A 20,714-nucleotide genomic window follows, 5' to 3' on the forward strand; every position below is an offset into this window, starting at 1 on the left:
TTTGTGCTCCCAAACAGTGTTCCCTTTCATTCCCTCTCTGCACACACTGTTTATTTTGGTGCTCGTCTACGCCGTGAGGCCTGACTGAGATGGAAAACTGACTTCCAGGCCGATGACATGACGGATGAAAGCAGCTTCCTGTAGCTCAGTGAAAGAGAGATAAAGGAAAAGCCTTCCCATCCCATTATGTGCACCTCCTCTAATAATTCATCTACAACTGGGTAACAATACAGTCCGTCTTTGCAGGCGCAATGAGTCCTACAGCAGACAGTGCCAATTAAGGCAGCAGTTATCTTCAGTCTAATTTCCACCAGGTCGTACGGTTTGGTTCAATTCGGTAGAGTACACATTTTTGTGTTTCCACTGTCAAAAGTTACAAAGCTTACAAAAATAATTGATTGGCACCCATCCGTTGGGGCTCCAGTGGTGAGTGGTACGATATTTCATCTTATCGCTATCAACACATTATCGTCTGTCGATTCGTCGACAAAGAAATATACCACTTAGAAAGATACTGTCAAAGTTTGAAAGACATTTCAAGATTCTTGTTCATGAATCCCCTTTCTATTCTTTCCTAGTGTTTTAAATTGACATTTAAAAAAATCCAATGAACCCCCGTTAACTTGTTGGGATCCGTTCCAGACCCACCCATGATAGGTGAAAATCCGCGATATAGAGAGGCCATATAAAAAACACTTTTTAAAAGTAATTTGACCCCTCCCACACACATTTAAACTTATTACAACACACCTTTAAACACAAAAATTGGAAGAATAAAATGTATCAAAAATACTGTACTTGCTATAGTAATGGTCTGTTAGATATGTACCTTTAAGAGACGGGGCCTTGTACGGTGGTGTGTGACGTAGGCTCAAGCTATGGCGAGTCTGCGTGTGAATGTCTGGGCGCCATCAGCTGTGGCTGACAGCAGCTGGTGTGAGTGTGCTTATTGTGTTGATGTGTTTTACTGCTCTCCCAGCATTCAATAAATGGATGAAAAGTGCGTCAGCGACTATGGCTCTCCTTTCCCACATGCGAAGGCATTACAGTAAGTATACTGTAAAAATTAATTTAAAAATATCTCTAGAAACTGCAGATCTCCGTGATAGATATAGCAGGGATTTCCGCAATAGACAGGTAGATATGTTCCACAAAAGAATCTGGAGTATAGCGGTGTAGCAGTAGATAAATCGTGATTTATTGATGGCAGGGGAGCAATGTAGTTGGGTCTCTCTCTGGCGTGCCTGCCCACCCATCAAGTGTGAAATTACAAAACCAAGTAAATATTTTGTTATCTGTCCATTTCCAAAAATGTACCCATGAGCAAGCTGTTCTGAACTTCCACCCCACTTTTATGGAACAGTGGAGTTCATTTACATACAAACTGCCCCCAACACAGAGTTTCTCCACGAATGACATGATCAGTGAGGCGAAGATCCAGGGCCACTTTTAACTCACTGCCAGTTCTCCATGTTAACATGGATATTTGAATTCAACAGCCGTCAATTGTAGTTTTAAGATACTGCCTTAAACACCCACATCTGCCACGGTTGCGACGCCTCTGCCCTTACATCAGAGACAAAATGTAAGAGGAGATGCACTGAGTTCGATGGATGCACAGATTCGTGTCACCTAAGAGCATTAGCTTCTGATAACCGGTACATACTTGATTGCTTGGTGCAGTTGTTGACCCGGTGGTGGGGTAATTGTGTTTTGGTGATGAGTTCATAGGCCACATACACACAGTTCAATGTTTAACCACAGATAGAAACGGTTTTATTGTCTTAATGGGCACTCCGACATGCTTCTTCTGTTTGTGTAGATGATGGGGGTTTGATTGCTAGCAAGTGTCCCCAGTGCATCAGGAAAAGCATCCGGCATAAAAATTGTTCCAAACAAGTCATAGACAAGACTCTGTGTGTGGGGGGGGGGGGCGCTGGTTAGCACATCTGCCTCACGCAGTCCATTTGATCAGGTGCTGTTTACGTAAATCTACTAAGTATTTATTCTTAAAAAAATTAAAACCTCTTGCTTTTCATTCTCGAGAGAGTGCGAATTTGTGAGAATTTGATGTATCTTCACCAAGTTCGCCTGCTGTATTTACAAAGAAAACCATAAGTTAATAAATATTCAGCAATGACAAGCTATGTATTCAATTGTATTACATGTACAAAAGCTACATAATAAACCATGATCATAACAACATCATCTATATGTACTTAATGAGTTGTGAGCCGATCTGGATTTCTTTTTTTCTTTTACATCAAGACGATAGACAACACTTTTACACTTTGTACGTTAATATTTTCTTTAGAATTTAATAATATTTATATAAAATATTTATTTTTATATGTATAATATTTATATAAAATATTTATTTTTATATTATTATTTTTTTTATTTTTAGATTTTTTATATATATCTCATTTAAGAGGCATGGTGAGCATGCGGTTAGCACATCCGCCAAACAGTTCTGAGGTTGGGGGTTCAAATCCGGGCTCTGGCCGTCCTGTGAGGAGTTTGCATGTTCTCCCCGTACTTGCGTGAATTTTCTCAGTGTACTCCGGCTTCCTCCCACATTCCAAAAACATGCAAGTTGGAGTCACTGAAGACTCTAAATTGTCCGTAGGTGTGAACATGTGAGTGTGAATGCTTGTTTGTCTATAGTCCAGGGTCTACCCTACCTCTCCCCAGCAGTCAGCTGGGATCGGCTCCAGCTCACCCGCGACCCTTGTGAGGATCAAGTATAGAAGATGGATGTCTCCTTTAAAGTCATTGGATATGTTGTCAGTTTACAATTCGCCAACACACCCTGCACTCCAAATGTATGCAAAATAAGGCTGGGCGAAAAGAACTGAACTGTATTTTAGGTCAACATGGCTTCCACTCATTGCTTTGCTTGCACCTGAATGAGGCGATGGCAGCCGACAACATGCTTCGTCTGCCTGATTCTGATAAAGAGTCCTCGCCCTGACACGATCCGACACTCACTCATTTCCTCCTCAGACTGAAGGCAATAAATCTTTTCTCAGTCAACGGCTGCAGAGGCTTGAGAAACTGGAGATGCGGGCCAAGAGGCGGCCTGCAAAACACATGCGAGTTATATTCCCCCTGGGATTGTTCGCTTTGATCGCACCTCCACAAAAAAAGGCGCCTTTGCTTTCATGTCACAACAATTGACAAGAGTAACACACCGGAGAGACGGGCAAAAGAAGGTGCACAAAAGGAGCGCTGTATGAGCAAAGAGAGGATGAGATTAGGAGAGTTTACCAGAGAGAGAGATAAAGGGAAAGTGTGATTAATGGCCACTGACAGCTGATCACAGAGAATGCTCTCCATTTGCAGTCGCTGTCACAGTCAATCAGTGCGGGGCAGTCATCTCACTGCTAAGGTAAACTGGGCAGGCACAGAGATCCACAAAGGCTGCAGCCCTTCTAATAACACCCTGCCCCCTCCCTCCAAGCCTCCCTCCCCCCCAACACCACACTGGGTCTCTGTTTCGCTCCACTTTCATCGTCAATCCATGGATACACTTGACCTGCACGCTTTGTTTCTGTTACTGAAAAACTCATAACTCACTATGTCTCCAAAGCAGAGATTCAGGCTTACAAAAAGAAAGGATGCAGCTCTTCAGACATTGTATTTATGCATATTGGGTTGGTAACAGCTCATTTGAATACTTTTTATATCACAAAGTGAAGTCAAATAAAAAATAATTGTGAACCTGATTTATGCAAAAAATATTAATTATTAATTAGTTGTAGTAGTAGTCGTCGTAATTCCGCCCTATGGGGGGCACAATCCAGTGCAAACTGTAGGCCGTTCCCAAGCCCGGATAAATGCAGAGGGTTGCGTCAAGAAGGGCATCCAGGTTAAAACTTTGCCAAACAAATATGAGCGTTCATCCAAAGAATTCCATAACTGATCGGTCGTGGCCCGGGTTAACAAAGCTACTGTCGGTCGAAGACGAAGGAGAAGTGGAAAACGGGTTTTTAGGAAGAAAGACAAAATGAAAGCACAGAGCCTAGAACTGAATGTGGAGACTTTGAATGTTGGGGTTATGATAGGAAAAGCTCGGGAGTTGGTTGACATGATGATTAGGAGAAAGGTTGATACAGTGTGTGTCCAGGAGAGCAGGTGGAAAGGCAGTAAGGCTAGAAGTTTAGGGGCAGGTTTCAAATTATTTTACCATGGTGTAGGTGAGAAGAGAAATGGAGTAGGGGTTATTTTAAAGGAAAAGTTAGCTAAGAATGTCTTGGAGGTGAAAAGAGTATCAGATCGAGTGATAAGGGTGTTATGTATAATGTGATTAGCGGCTATGCCTCACTGGTAGGATGTGACCTAGAGGTGAAAGAGAAATTCAGGAAGGAGCTAGACAAAGTAGTTCTGAGCATACCAGAGAGAGAGAGAGAGAGAGAGAGAGAGAGAGAGAGAGTCATGATTGGTGCAGATTATAATGGACATGTTGGTGAAGGAAACAGGGGTAATGAAGAAGTGATGGGTAAATTTGGCATCCAGGTAAGGAATTTGGAGGGACAGATGGTGGTAGACTTTGCAAAAAGGATGGAAATGGCTGTGGTGAACATTTTCTTCCAGATGAGGCAGGAACATAGGGTGACCGAAGAGCTGAGGTAGAAGCACACAGGTGGATTACATTTTGTGCAGACAATATAATCTGAAGGAGGTTACTGACTGTAAGGCAGTGGTAGGGGAGAGTGTGGCTAGACAGCATAGGATGGTGGGGTGTAAGATGACTCTGGTGGTGGGGTGGAAGATTAATAAGACTAAGGCAGAGCAGAGAACCATGTGGTGGAAGCTGAGAAAGGAAGAGTGTTGTGTGGCTTTTCAAGAAGAGGTGAGACAGGCTCTCGTGGACAGGAGGGGCTTCCACAAGACTGGACCACTACAGCCAAGGTGATCAGAGAGACAGGCAGAAGAGTTGTGTGTCTTCTGGTAGGAAAGGGGAGAAGTACAGGAAATCATAAAAGGAAAGAGGTTAGCTAAGAAGAAGTGGGGCACTGAGAGGACTGAGGAGAGGACACAAGAATACACGAGATGCGACATAGGGCGAAGGTAGAGGTGGCAAAGCCCAAACAAGAGGCATATGATGACATGTAAGCAAGGTTGGACACTAAAGAAGGATAAAAAGATCTAACAAGTTGGCCAGACAGAGGGATATAGATAGGAAGGATGAGCAGCAGGTTAGGGTGATTAAGGATAGAGATGAAAATGTGTTGACTGGTGCCAGTAGTGTGTTGGATAGATGGAAAGAATACATTTAGAAGTTGAGGAATGAGGAAAATGAGAGAGAAAGAAGAGTAGAAGAGGCAAGTGTGGTGGACCAGGAAGTAGCAATAATTAGTCAGGGGGAAGTTAGAAAGCCACTAAAGAGGATGAAAAACAGAAAACCAGTTGGTCCTGATGACATTCCTGTGGAGGTATGGAAGCATCTGGGAGAGGTGGCTGGGGAGTTTTTGTCCAGTTTGTTAATTTTTAACAACAAAGGTGATGTGCAGGGCTGTGGGAACTATAGAGGAATAAAGTTGATGAGCCACACAATGAAGTTATGGGAAAGAGTAGTGGAGGCTAGACTCCGGACAGATGTGAGTATTTGCAGGCAACAGTGTGGTTTCATCTCTAGAAAGTGTAATCATAGATGCATTATTTGGCTTGAGGTTGGTTGATGGAGAAGGACAGAGAAGGCCAGAAGAAGCTACATTGTGTCTTTGTAGATCCAGAGAAAGCATATGACAGATTACCCAGAGAGGAACTGTGGTACCTCATGCGGATGTCTGAAGTGGCAGAGAAGAATGTTATGAAGGCAGCAGAACAGTGGTGAGGTGTGCTGTAGGTATGACAGAGGACTTTAAGGAGGAGGTGGGACTGCATCAGCCCTGAGCCCATTCCTGTTTGCCGTGGTTATGGATAGGCTAACAGATAAGGTTAGACTGGACTCCACATGGACCATGATGTTCGCAGATGACATTGTGATCTGCAGTGAAAGGAGGGAGCAGGTGGAGGAACAGGTAGAAAGATGGAGGCATGCACTGGAAAGGAGAAGAATTAAGATTTGCCGAAGTAAGACAGAATATATGTGCATGAATGATGGGTGTGAAGAGGGAAGAGTGAGGCTACAGGGAGAAGAGATCGCGAGGGTGGAGGACTTTAAATACTTGGGGTCAACAGTCCAGAGCAATGGAGAGTGTGGTAAGGAAGTGAAGAAACGGGTCCAAGCAGGCTGGATCATTTAATGTGTACAGTGAAATGCTGCCGATTTGCAATTCCCCATTGGCGAACTCACCTGCTCACAAAATTTTGTGTAAAACCTAACTGAAGTCTTTTACTGTTCAACTCACCTATTTGCACTGATTCACATATTTTTGTGCTCTATATGTAACACCCTAAGACACCGCCCTGCTCCTTATTAAGCGCTATGTTAGCAGAAGAGCCGTAAGTGTTGGCCACCAGCTGATAGCCGGCCAGCCTGACACCTAACAGCCGCGTGAGGGAAGATTCCAGTAGAGGTCCGACTGGCATGTGAGGCTCCTCGTGGGGTTGACGACAGTGGTAAACTTCTCAAAATAATGCAGCGAAAGGTCAAGATCTCTACTGGCAGTAGTGGAACTTAAGAGCTGATCAACTGTTGAAGGATGCTCAACGTAAAGTACAGTAAGTAAGTGCCCAACTACAGATGAAAAACTGTTTACGATAAACTGTATGTACAGTATTTAAAAAAACAAGAGCATCTATTTATTACTGGAAAACTTAATAAAATGGCTATTAGGAAACTAGTATTTGTTATTTTTATGGGCTGCAGAGCATTGGCATACAGGCCAGAAACCTTGCACATCTGGTGCATTTTTTAAAATCAAATAGATGAATGATGATGAAAGAATTCATTTTTCAACAATAAATGAATTTGTTAGAAAAAAATGTTCGTGTGCGCATTAACAAACGTCATTTTCATTAAAAAATATTGGTTCTGAAAAGGAAACTTTTCAATCAAATTTGTTGGCCTGTACTCATTTAGGTTGAGCACTGTACATGTTTAATTCAAAAGAATGGTAAAAAGTTGGGCAGCACGGTTGGCAACTGGTTAGCACAGCTACCTCATAGTTCTGAGGACCGGGGTTAAAATCCTGGCCCCGCCTGTGTAGAGTTTGCATGATCTCCCCGTGCCTGTGTGGATTTTCTCCGGGTACTCTAGTTTCCTCCCACATCCCAAAAACATGCATGGTAGGTTGATTGAAGGCTCTAAATTGCCCTTAGGTGTGAATGTGTGTGCGAATGGTTGTTTGTTTATACCGTATTTTCATGACCATAAGGCTTTTAATACCATAAGGTATTAAAAGGCGCAGTCTCAGTTACGGGGTCTATTTCTGTATATAACACATACATAAGGCGCACCGTATTATTGGGCGCAGGCATGGTAAAACATACGCTAGCTTAAAACATACAGTAGCATCCATGCACGCTAAAACAATGTTTTTAAAAAGGCAGTGGGAGCAAAACTGAGTTGTACTTTATTGAAGTATTTAACAATGTACTCACGTTATTTTTTTTATCAATCCTCATCCACAAATCCATCGAAGTCCTCATGTTCTGTATCCGAAATGAACAGCTGGGCAAGTTCTCCATCAAACACGCCAGGTTCCCTCTCGTCATTGTCGGAGTCAGTTTCGTTGCCGTGCGGCTCCTCAGCAATGATGTCGACTTTTACGAAAGTTCGAACTACAGTGCAGACACGTTGACCCAAGGATCCACAGTCCAGTCACAAATTGTGGCATAAGCTCGCCCAGCGCTGTTTCCTAGTCTTAGCAAAGCTGTGTTCGCCAATTGTCATCCATCGCTCCCACGCCGCTCGCAACTTCACTTTGAACGCCCAGTTTACACTGATGTCCAGCGGTTGGAGTTCCTTCGTCAAGCTTCCCGGAATGATGGCAAGCTCCGAGTTATTGCCCTCAGTCGAATGGTGACTTTAGAGACGCTTCTCCCGGCTGTTTTTTGCTCATTAATCTATTGCTCATTGTTTCCGCGGAAACTCAGCTTCGTCTTCTTGACTTGGCAAAGCTCGTTTTCCTGCTTCCTCCACTTGCGAACCATGGATTCGTTGATCTTGAATTCTCTCACAGCTGCTCGATTCCCATGTTCCTCCGCGTAACTGATAGCTTGCAGTTTAAACTGTGCTTCGTAAGCGTGCCTCAATGGTTAAACTCATCGCCTGCCACCGTGGGGGACCTAGGTTCAAGACCCCGACTGGACCATCCGCCAACATCTCTCGGACTCATGGCTGTGGTGTCCTTGAGCAAGACACTGATACCCCGAAATGCTCCCCGGGCGCTTCAGCTGCCCCCTGCTCCAGTGTGTTCCACTAACTTCTGTATGTGTTCACTGTGATGGGTTAAATGCAGAGAACAAATTTTGTGTGCATGCATGTTCATGACAATAAAAGGTGATTCTATTCTATTCTATTCTATTCTCTTCGTAGGTGCTATTTTCGAGGGTCCTAAGCCAAACCAATGTTGTTTTGCACAATGCACATACCGGCGCTATATACCTACTGGGGGCGTGCCTTTAGCGTCCTCCTTCACGCGCACCCTTCTCCCTTTAACGGCCACATGCTGTCCTCAGCCACGTCCGCTATTCCTCTGTATATGCAGCGTGTCGGCAGGAAATTCTCCCAGTCAGTCAAGCGGAGCGCTCATCACACAACAACATTTATAGATTTTGGAACTCGCTGCACACATAAGGCGCGCCGCATTATAAGGCGACCCGTCCATTTTGGACGCCGCTCGCCCGAACATAGCTGGGATAGGCTCCAGCATGCCCGCGACCCTTGTGAGGATAAAGCGGTACAGAAAATGGATGGATGGACGGTAGAAATTGGGGATGTTCGCTTGCAGAGTGCAAAGTGCTTGTGAAAGGTCAAAGGCTTTCACTGTCTTTGTTTAAGCTTATAAGTGCAGCACCTCCCCCTGTGCCCAACACGCTGGAAAAAATGCATTGTGAAATGCAGAAGCTGCTCCCAACGGATCCAGTTACAGTAATTGATGAGTTTCTAAGATGTTTGTTAACCTCGGCCAGCCTTCATACTTTGAGAAGAAATGAAAAGAAATGTTCTGGTTCACAAACACACACACAGTCACATACACACACACTTTTATATTTTGTGCGAGGTGCAGAGCTAGCGTATTTTTCCGACAGCTCAGTTTGGACGGACGCGGGCTGATCTCTGCTTGGGCTTGACTGTGACACTCAAATGAAGTGATGAATGGTATGATTTGCTAATGCTAATGCTGCGATGGAAAAAAGACTCGTGATCAGACAAACAGATGTGCGGCGCATCGGTGAAAACTGCTTAATATCACCGGTGCTGCAATAACCTCAACACTTCGCCGGGCTGCCGGCTCATGATGGAAAGACCGGCTCAGGTCCTGAAAGATGACGGGACACACGTGAGCGCAGAAACCCACAAGTGCAGCGCATTGGCCACAATAAACCCAGAGCTGGATTTTTGATTCTCTCGGTGCAAGTGAACAAGCTTTTGGCAAACGGAGAGTAAGTGGAACTGGGGAGAATTGTCCAACAGATGGGAATGTCCTCTCTGTTTCAAGATGCCATCATTGTTCAGCCTCTTATTCATCCTTCAGCGATGACATCACCTCTGCTAAGTCATTCTAATCTATCTAACTGCCTTTACACAGCACGGGGAGAGCAACACCTAAGTAAAAATATCCCGTGATGCTTATCAGTCCTCCGTGTCCTGACTCTGGTCATCCATACTGGCACCAGAACTTTCAATGCACGTGGTGAACTGCAGCATAAGACCCACCTGTCTTAGCACAGAAGGCTTCGTAGACCAAATGCTGCCCGCTGGTCACGCTTCCATAGGCTGACCTCTGAGTGGACGGCTGCCTATATAGAGGGCAGACAGAAAATAAACTGGATTTGACTGAGGAGCCTAATACTTTGTCCATGTTACTTTATGAACACGTGTGACGCTGTAAGTGATGTCTGCTGAGTCAGTCAGCAAATGTAAAGCAGTTGTTCTGTTTGTACAGTCAGACATATAAATTCCATTCCTGATGATGACGGCATCTACGTGTATGTAGTGATGTGTTTGTGGTTTGTCACTCAATGGCCACAGCACAGCATTATGACCACACAATTTAATGATATCCAATTCAAGAGTTAGATCCAATATACTGAATTTACAAAGATGACACTCAGTTTTGATGGATGCTGTCAGTGAGGTATTAATTTAACAATGTTTTTTTTTAATATGATTGGGGTTTGCAGTGGGTAACTCGCCAACAGGATAAGCAGAATAGAAAATGGATAGGTGAGTGGATACTTTGCAGTGGTGTCATCATAATGAGAGATGTCTAATATTTTAGTTACTGCCAGTAATAGAGTGGAAGATAAACTATAAGGAACAGCTGACTTTTAACAATAAGTAGTTTGTGCCATCTTTTTTTTTTACTTGAATAATAAATGGCATAAAAGTTGTTTTTCTCAGGATTGAATAGGATAGAAGTATATTTTCCAATATCACACCAATAACCTTGCTTAGTCATATGAACAGGCACAATGTGCCAGAAATAGCTTGGGTAATGATTTTAACATTCTGATCATCTTGACATACAAATGTAGTGGGCAAGGTGAGTGGAAGTGGAATAGAATTGCAAACTAGGACTTTTAAATTAAATACTAAGTACGTTTGTAAGATTTAATCAACTGACAGTATCAATCAAAGCTAAATGGGGTTAACTTTGTATTAATGGCCGAAGCTGTGGCATATGGCTGTATCAGCGGAAAAATACACACACAGACGTCTGACTTAGAGTGTGAATAGAGAATATGTGAGCTCTTACATGGCACATTTATATCAAAGTGTTTCATAAAGATGCCTGCAGACTGCAGACATGACACAAAACAAAGGCTTTTTTCACAAAATCAAATAGCAAATGCAGTAAATCATTGTAAAAACCAGCGAGGCGTGGAGCAGGAGCAGGCATGTCTGTCGCAGTATACATTCAGTCTGTTAAGTATTTTTTTTTTGTTTGAGGTATGGGTGGGGGATAATAAATAAAGCTTAGCTGGTATTAACCTCTCGCCCCATAGCAGCCGCCTGCCAAAAGAGCATTAACCAGGTAATGAGGGTACACACTGCCTCCTTGTAAGGGGCTGCACAGTTGTTCTTTCATACCATTACACAACCACAAATAGAATTGGCCCACTTTAAGCGTGGCATACTATGACAGGAAGCAACTCCTTTCATATGGAGAGGGGAGAAAAAAACCTGACCTCTGGGTTTTTCACATCACTTTCTTTGTCAACAGTCTCTCATTGTGTCATTTTGAGAGCCGGGCAGCTATAAACACTGCAGCATGTGGCTTCAACTTGGAGAGTGTGACCATGTGTACACCTTGTTGTGCACACAGGTAGCTTGCCTGTCGTAATGTTATTCAAACTGACCAAAGGGGATCGAGTTTAACCATAAACACGCTTTTGGCAGCACCAGCATGTGTATAGTATCCTGTGCAAATAACTACCCTTGTGGCTGATTAATCGTGAGTGAAAGCGGCAGCAAGGCTGACATTAATGGCACTCCTGTAATTGTCACCCTATTAGTAATGCCGCACGACAGCCAGCGGTTTCCGTAGTTACAACTGCGAACCGCCAAAGCGTGCAAACAAAATACCAAACAGGTCCATTTATTTGTGTTACAAATTGCTACTTTCAAAGCCTTCACTTTAGTCATCTCTCCGTGAGACCTGGCAGCGCCTTGGGTTGGCAGCTGTGGTATGTTGATAGGCCAGAGAAGCCCAGCTCCACCCCATGTCTTACCAACTTGAGGCACGTCTGCCACACACGCGTGTGCCACATGTTGGCTGAGGCAGAAAGTCGGCAGCACAAAAAAGAGCCTGACTCCTTGCCTCTTCTTGATTTCAGTATCAATGCTCAGCTGGATCTTTGTAGGAGATTGGGTTTTGATGGTTAATTGTCGCTACAAGCGAGGGCATTAGTAATGTAGTGGTAAATGTTGCTGCCTTGGGTTTGGTTCCTGGTCTGTGTCCTTACACCCAGTCACTGGATATCCACAGTGCTGGTCTCAAGCCTGGATAAATGGGTGAACAAGAATCAATAGGCTTTCGGTTTCTTTAACCATTCATCCATTTTCTATCGATTTATCCTGTATGTGTCAAACATTTTTAAACTTTTAATTATGGTTAGCCTTTTTTAGGACTTGCCGTACATTTATTTTATTTATTGCCACATATGACCACACATCTGTGAAAACAAACCTACAACGGAAACATTCCTCTGATAAACATGAAACGAGCCAGTGTCACGTTTGTATGGTACAGTGTGCCGTTCAACAGCCGGTGAGAAGAAGGTGGATAACCTTGAACTGTATGAATAAACCAAGCACAGTGATTCAATTGTAAGTCAGACAGGCTTAGGCATACACTGGGATGAATATCAGATAACAGAAGGATAGGCTTGCCCCTAAAATGAGCGCTAGAAGGGAAGCAACTTATTATCCCACCATTCTCTGCAAACAATCATCTCCATTCCATTGGACAGAGTTGAATTTTCTGTCACTCGTTTCCATTCTCTTTCTTCTTTCATTTCATTGTTTCCATCACTGCTTTTTGGGTCCTGAAGCTTCCGTTTTTCCCACACTCTGCCCTGTCACACTGGTCGACCACAAAAATGCAGGACGGAGGAGAGTGTTGGGGAAGGGGGCGGGGGGGGGGGTTGGCTTTGGGGAGAGGAAGGTTCTCTGGAATTCCACAAGCAGTGGGTAAACACAGCAACTGCCAGGAAGAGACACACACACACAAAGGAGCAAACACGGCACCTAGCCGGCTGCACTAACCTTCACTACAATCCTTGAGCTGCACCCCTGCCCGTTTAACTCTTAGCTCGCCAGCCCGCAAACAGGTTTGCGCAGCCCGAGTAAGGTGTATGAATGAAACACATCAGCAAAGAGAGCGCTTCCAGGCCAGTATCCACAATATTAACACTCCCCTTTCAGGCTTTCAGCAGCCCTTCTAAAATCCACATCGTTTGTAAACATAGAGAAATATATTGTACTCTACAGTGAGCACTGCTGAAACCTCACGGACCGACTTTGTGAGTGTGATTAAGCCCTCGCACCTGCAACAAGCATTAAAATAATAGACTACTATTATTAATAGTATTAATATTATTAATTATTAATTATATTATAATTATATTAATATAATAGACTACTCTGATCACAGAGGTTTGTCTTTGTTGTGTAATTTGGCCAGATTCTGTAGTAATAAAGTCGTAAAGTCAGTGGGCGAACTAGCTGGATGTTAAGCACTGTTTCATTCTTTTCCTTTAATTTTCCCTTCTGTACTCTTCAGCTTATCTCCAAACTAAACAGGATTTAAATGGCGCTCAGAGCCCGGGCCCTTCCACTGAACCACGTTGTGTTTACGGTTCAGGCAGGAATCGGGCCTGTGTGGAGGTTGTTTACTGAAGAGGCAGATCCACCCTGCAGCCAAAAGACGTGGACTACAGCACACATGTTGGAACTCTCATTAGAATTACCCTTGTCCTTTTGAACTCCACAACGCCATACATTCTCACGCCACAACAACATTAAGAATCAGTAGTGAATGCGGTTAAAGGGCAGCTCTTACTTGACGAAGCGCGTTGTTGCTGGTTTCCTGATCGGGCCCTCTCGGGCCTCGCTGGGTGGGTTTGGGGAGAGAACGGGACTATCACGGGTCCGGATGTGATTGTGATGGGGTGGTCCAGGAAAGCTGGAAGATTTTGTGGGAACCTCAGCATGGGGAGTGTTTGTTTCATCTGAATGTTGATCCTATGGGACAAGAAGTTTAAATTAGACACTTGCCCTCCATTTTGTACATCATGTGCAGGAAGAGAGTATCCGAGCGAACCTTTACACTAAAACTCTTCATTTAAATTAATGACCCAAGCTTTTCTGTGTCACATTTTATCAGGCATCGTTTTCTTTCAGTCTGTACGTACACAAAGCTGGAGACCCTGGGCAATAGTTGAAAGCGAAATTAAATTTTACTCACAGCTATTTCCAAGAAAGTGTCTTTCATTTCCTGTGGATGCAGTGTCAAATAGGATCAAATACAAAGTGTTCAAATACAGTAATGTAATGGTAGCTACTACAACTACTGCTATCTGCAGGGAACATTTACACTAAATGTTCTGCAAGTCAACCAAGGAGGAACTACAGGGTGGAGTAATTTTTTTGTTTGGTAAGCTCATTATAATGAATGATGCCACTGATGTTACGGCTGAAAATGTCATGCCATACTGAATGAGAACAAGATTGTCTTTTTTTTATTGCAATTGGCCACACTAAAAAGCAAATTCTTCACATTATTTGTTTGCTTTAAAGGAGTACTTCAAAGATTGGGTGGAAGAGAATAAAAGTTATTCCTGACATAATATTTTAGGGATGTACTTCATTCAATCCATCTTTACAGTGCTCGGTAAGTGTTGCAAAAATTCCGTCCCAATGTCATGTCTACCGGTATGCTATTTTCTTTACAGCTTCATACGGTTACCTAAGACGCTGATGGTCATCCAGCTTCACAGTACAGTCGTTCAAAGGACCGCAATTGGAATTGAGAATATCTGATGTAATTTCTGAGCTGATAAATGAGAATCTGAGTTTCCAGGTTGTATGGCCTATGGCTGCATTTCAGCTTGAGCAAGGCCAGGAAGGGCACCTTTGTTTGGCTGCCAGGTGGCCTCAGGCCAAGCCCGTGGAGGAGCCGCACAGTCTGCACCCAATAAGTCAAACGTGGAGTATAGAGCTCAGAACAGCCCCCCTGACTATTTCTCCCTCCCAGAAACCCAACAAATATCGACACTCAGTCTTCCAATTGGAAAGCCAGGAAGGTGTGCGGGAGTAGCTGCAGGCCAAATTTGAAAAAACACACAGAGTAAAAATATAATGAAGTCATGTAGTCGATGGGATTGTCTTGCACAATATTCCTGGACAGCCTAAAAAAGAAGAATAGATTTAACAGGCAATGAAGTATTTGTCAGGACAGACTGTCAAGAAGACACAGGTGGGTGGAATGAACAGGAAATGACAGCCAAGATTTGGGGGAGGGTTATCAAATCTGTTGACGAAATTCTTGTAACCAGATTCACCCTTTCTATGACCGCAGCTTTTGAGGGGTGAGCGACTAGATGGCTCCAGCTCTTTATTCATAGAGCTATTGTAGGGGTTCCGTGGTATATTCCTGAGGCTGACAGGGCGTTCATTAAAGAAAAACGTAATCCACTGAGTTTCAACTCAGGTCAAAAAGAGAATGACGAAGGAACAGAGGAGAATGATTACATTAAAGTGCCCTTCATGGAGCTGCTGGAGCAAGCCAAGACAAATGTCACCTAAATTGCATGAATTAAGGCCCAGCTATGAAGATGAAAAAACAATGAGGTGGGAGCAATGGCATTACTGAGAACAGCTTGGAAAAAAGTGCTTGCTTCCAGTCATTCCACACTGTAAGCTGTCCCATGGCACCCTCCTGTCTCCACTTTTCTCCATCCTTGTGTTGACTCCACAAAATCCACTGGAAAATGAATAAATACGCTCCTCCTTGGGATCATCTTTCAGAGCCACTGTGCAGAAACATGGCGGCGAGGACTGTGTTTTTCCCCAATAAGTAAAATGTCTCTCATATTCAGAGAGCAGCCGTTACGTGAAAGTCAGGCAAGTACAGTAGATCTGAGAAAATTACATTCTTTAAATGGTGACACCACAGTTGCCGTGTACTAACACCTCATGCACTCATGCGTAGCATTCCGTGATTACTTCAAATACAAGCCTGGCTCTGTTACACATCCAAACAAGCTAGTTTTGAGTGAGGAGTCATGTTTGGCTCTCCAGGAATGAGCTTCTATGAGGCAGGATGTTCCCACTGAAAGACCAAGTGGTTTGGAGGGAGATTCAATGAATAGCTTTGGAAATGCTAACATGAAAGCGTTCCCTTCATGTGGGCGCGTTTTGGACAGCACAGTGCTTAGGTAAGGTAATGTTTTTTGGTTTTTTTCTTCAAACACGAGGGAGTCATAACTCAGCAGTTCACTGACAAGTCACTGGGATTTCATCCGTGCTGAGCTTTCACATTTTTGTTCTTCAAAGTTAATGAAATCCTTTCCTCAACAAATTTAAGATTTCACCATTAACCTGGAGCATCAATAACTGACAGTTAAAATACTGAGACCCACTATCCCAACCTGGAAAAACGAATACATCTAAAATATTGTACACCAAAGGACCCTGTATTCAACAGCACCCCCTCTAGTGGCTTGTTGAAGCTGTCTCTGGTCCCTCTTCACTGTATGATATTTCGTGTGTACAGTAATTCCCTGCATATTTGCGGTTCACAATTCACAAATTCACCTATTTGCCTTTTTTTTAACCTTGAAACCTATCCCCACCTATCTACTGAAAAGGTCACCTATTTGTGTTTTTTTGTGTTCTTTCTGAAACACCCTAAGATGCCACAAAATCCCTTTCGAAACAGGAAAGCTGTACAGTAATTGGTGTCAAGTAAGTACAGTACAATGAAGTGATACAACAAAGACAAGCTTTGTATGTCGAGGAGAAGCTAAGTTTAGCCTGGGTTGTATTGGACGTTATGGAGTCTTTTTTCTTTGCAAAATCAAATGATCTGTAAACCAATTAAATCTAAGATTAGTTTGAAATTATAATCAAACTGTTTTGGGATCATAGTTTGTAGTATAATTATGGTTTAAACTTTTAATACAGGCAATTATAACACATGCATGAATCACGCACGGTTTTTCACTAGTCACAGTAGAGCTCGATTCCTATCCACCGTGAACGGCAGGGGGTTACTGTAATGAAGAGTGAGTAACCAAGTGCCTTTATGTACCTGGTGTCCACAATGGTTCTGGTCTAAGAATCGCCGTGGGGGAATTCTTTGCTGTTGCATTTGCTGGGTAGCGAACTGATGCTGATGGTTTCCTCGCACAGGATGGCAGATGCGCTCAGGATTAGCCCCCATCACGGAGCTGAAGTCGCTGCGATTCTGTCTGTCACTTGTAGCCTCTCCATTTGTCATCCACCCGTGACTTAGAGAGCAAAGATGTCAGACAGAAGGGAAGTAATTAGTAGACAATTAAGAATTTTGGGGCTCCTTTTTGTTAATTTATGAATGCTGTATGAAAATAGTATGGCCTACCAGTAACCATGACTTCCACGTCCAAACTACAATAAAATATGAATTATAAAATTTGTCGTGTTGTTTTCATTGTGGATACTAATGGATCAGTAACTACAGTAAAATATTTTTAGCAGAGATGGTCCAACCTTTTTTACAATCTAGTGCTGCAATCGTCATATTGTAAGAAATAGTTAATTTCAGACCTTATTTCTGCCTGAATATTTCACACAATGTCCGAATAAATTATCTTAAAATTGTGTTTGCATTATAAATTCTACTTGCATCCAAATATAAGGCAGAGGTAAGGCACGACATGATTTTCTCGCCTCTGTTTAAAAATGTTAAACTACAATTATATATCTATAGCAGCTAAAATCAGTCTGTCAGGGGACATTGGGCTTAAGTGTGCAAATCAGAGTCAAAGTGGAGGGCAAAGCTTGTGGCAGCCGTTGAGCAAACCAAAACCTTTGCTTCAGTACTCCCAGAACCTCACGTTCCATTCACATCACAAAGCCACAACCTGGAAAGAAAACCATTTGACGAGCGCCACGAGTTTGTAACAGGATTATCTGTTATTAGAACTAAGCCATTCGGGGTTTTTTTCTATTTTTTTTACCGCTGTTGCAGAATAGAGGAGACCGGCCTCATCCTCAGACAAACTTAAATTGAATCAATTGCTCCCTTATGACCCAAAGATTCCAGGAGCAATGGAACTAATTTAAGGAAATTTCTGCATTTCTGTTTTACCTCATCTAAGGAACCCACTAGACCAGGATATGTAGATGCATGATGACAAAAATACAAAAAAGAAAGACATGGCATTTAACACTACATCACTGTCTTTTCGGCCTCTATATTTACTGTTAATGTCCAATGTTTTATTAACTGACCAGAGACCAGAATGTAGAAATGGAATAAAGTGATCCATTAATGGTAAGGCAAATGTCGCAGAATACATCTCTTAATAAATGAAAAATATTGTAATTATTCGTTAATACATTTTGGACAATTGTATTCTTCCAACTTTGAGGAAACCATTTCGAAAGGCTCTCTTTCTGGTGCTTTCTGTTCCTAAAGGTAAAATGGTTAGGCACGCTCCTATTGTCTATATAGTGAGGCTGTCTTTGACCAATCAGCAATGGTCAGCCCTGTAGCTCCACTCCAACTACAGAAAAAGGAATTGAAAAATTACACTACTGCTCTCCAGTACCCCAGTGGGGAAATTCACAATAATGGAGCAACATCAGGAGCTACTGGATGTTTGTTGTCTTCCTAAAGGACACCTAATTTTAAACCATCTAGGGGCAAGCGTTAAGTCAAATGAGCTAATTTCTTCTTCAGTCTTAACCACCTCAGAGAAGCCATTGAAAGAATTTTAGTTCCACAGGGGTTTGAACCAAAGACATTCAGCGTGTAAAGCAGACTAGCACTAAACTGATGTAGGACCTGAATCGACTGCCCCGGTGGTGTGCCTGCATTGGGATTTAGTTTGTATATGACAATTAACGCTTTTGAAAACCCTAATCCATCAAAGGCAAACAGCCTGTGTAGGGTGTGCTGTACTACTTTGGGCTAGCCCCTGCTAAATATAATGCCCTAAAGAGCACTATCGGGAGCAGTGAGGAGAGATTGGACAAAAATAGAGAGGGAAACTAGCCCAGTTGAGGAAATTAGATCCCAAAGGGGTCTTATTGAGAGGAAAAAAGTTCTTGAGAATTCCCCCAATTAATTTCTCCATTGGTCTACTAACGTAACATCACAATAGCTGTAGAAATCTCTAGAAAACAAATTAAAGTCCAGTAGTTCAATTAATTTCGAATAAGAATGTTTGATAGTTATCTTGTGTTGCTCAAGTGAAACATACTCCTTCCCTTGTGCGGCCAAAAGAAAAGAAAAAACAACCCGCCCGTGCAATTCTCAGATCACATAATAGGACCTATTTTACAACAACAAGCAGTGTGAAGGTCAATTCATTTTTTTCACTCCTGGAAACAAAAGCCTGTCTGTGAACATTTTAGGTCAGAGGTCAGCAGACAAAACAAGAACCCGTTCTTTGTTTACAGCAGTCATTTCTTTTAATGCGTTAGATTGGACCACAGGGAGCTAAAGTGCCACTATTTTACTAGTATATGGGTTGACAATTTGTCATGTCGACTTCTCATTTTAGCTTTATTGTTGAGATGCAGGGGTAAAAAATAAATAAAATAAGGAGACGGAAAAAACAAATGAGTGAAAAGAACAGGTCTTGCAAAATACCCAAGACTTCCTGTCTGACTCCCTGCTGTGCTCACCATGCTTTAGTCCACTGGTATGACTTCTGGTCAAACAATACAGCAGTAAGTTGAGCACATGTGCGGCATCAATCTAACTCAGTGTGAATGTGGGAAAATGGAGAGTGTGGGATGACGACGTTCCGCAGTATCTCAAAGTTCCACCTGGCCAGCCCCCTCACTCGTGGTGATTATTTGAGAAAGTGCGTCTTTTACTAATTTAAAAGACAAACTATTATTGACAACAATAGCCCTGCATGCGTGTAGTAACACGGCATGCTGAATAGCATAAAACCACCCGCCCTCCTATTACAACATCTGGCTCCAATCAGTCGCGAATAAAAACATCTTTTCAATTCAAAGGCAGAGAGACATCAAGCCAATTTTGTGGAACCTTTGGTGAAAATGTTGAACTTCTTTGATGGCAGATAGTCTTTTTATTAGTCAGGTTTGTTAGTTCAGGAAACTGGCTGATATAAAATTCTCTGGACTGTCCCGACAATATTCAACCAAGTCAAACAACAGTGTGACAAAGCACTAGGGCGAAGTAAAAATACCACATGCACGCAGAGACAATAGTTTAGATGTCTGTTTCTGTGGCGAGGGTGCTAACACAACCAGAGATCCTCAAATGTGTTAACATTACACAAGGGGACAACCAGCTACAAACCATTGTTGATTTAATAGAACCATAAGCTTACTGGCCAACTATAATTGTTACATGCAAAAAATATGAATACTTTCAAGCTTTTCAAGGACATTTATGGTACCATAGCTTGGTGTGGTTGTCTCAGTGTTGTAAAAGATGCACTGTAGACCATTTCAAAGAGCTCCGAATAGAGGTCAACATGCACGTGCCAGGTGAAACATTTGACGGAAGTAATCCTAAAGTTTACAGTGTTGTTTCCCAGCCAGCTGTTGCTCGGTCCTAAAGAAGCAGCCGCTGTTGAAAATGCTGATGCAGCATACCTGCTGGACCCTGGCAGCGGCACTTCAAAGACCCACAACTGCTCTTTGGACAAGATCATAATTCACCCCTGTGGTTGCCTTAAGAGCCAGTGAGCTTAACTTTTTCAGTATGTTTGGCACAAACCGTTGGACCAAGCGTAGGGGGAGGGTCTCGGGAAATTCTGAGTGGTGGTGAGACAAAATCATCCTAATATCTGTACTAATATCTTATTAAAGCTTATTCAGAGCAGGAGGAGGCCAATGAGAAACC

The 20,714-nt window shown here is 42.8% G+C and overlaps 1 protein-coding gene across 7 annotated transcripts in view; it reads right to left on the reverse strand.

Annotated features, from left to right (window-relative positions):
- Positions 1-20,714, reverse strand: part of ttll5 (tubulin tyrosine ligase-like family, member 5) — a 57,933-nt gene that overhangs the window by 2,429 nt on the left and 34,790 nt on the right. For 5 of the 7 annotated variants that reach the window (XM_061696989.1, XM_061696994.1, XM_061696988.1 and 2 more), the window contains 3 exons: positions 16,935-17,133; positions 13,683-13,864; positions 9,833-9,915 (listed from right to left, as the gene is read on the reverse strand). In XM_061696989.1, the coding sequence (XP_061552973.1) occupies positions 9,833-9,915; positions 13,683-13,864; positions 16,935-17,133 (464 nt within the window). Of the gene's footprint in view, positions 1-9,832; positions 9,916-13,682; positions 13,865-16,934; positions 17,134-20,714 lie in introns of those variants that run through there. The other 2 variants (XM_061696991.1, XM_061696993.1) reach the window with 2 other exon arrangements.

This window comes from Phycodurus eques, chromosome 14, assembly GCF_024500275.1.
Source record: "Phycodurus eques isolate BA_2022a chromosome 14, UOR_Pequ_1.1, whole genome shotgun sequence".
Taxonomy (NCBI): Eukaryota; Metazoa; Chordata; class Actinopteri; order Syngnathiformes; family Syngnathidae; genus Phycodurus; species Phycodurus eques.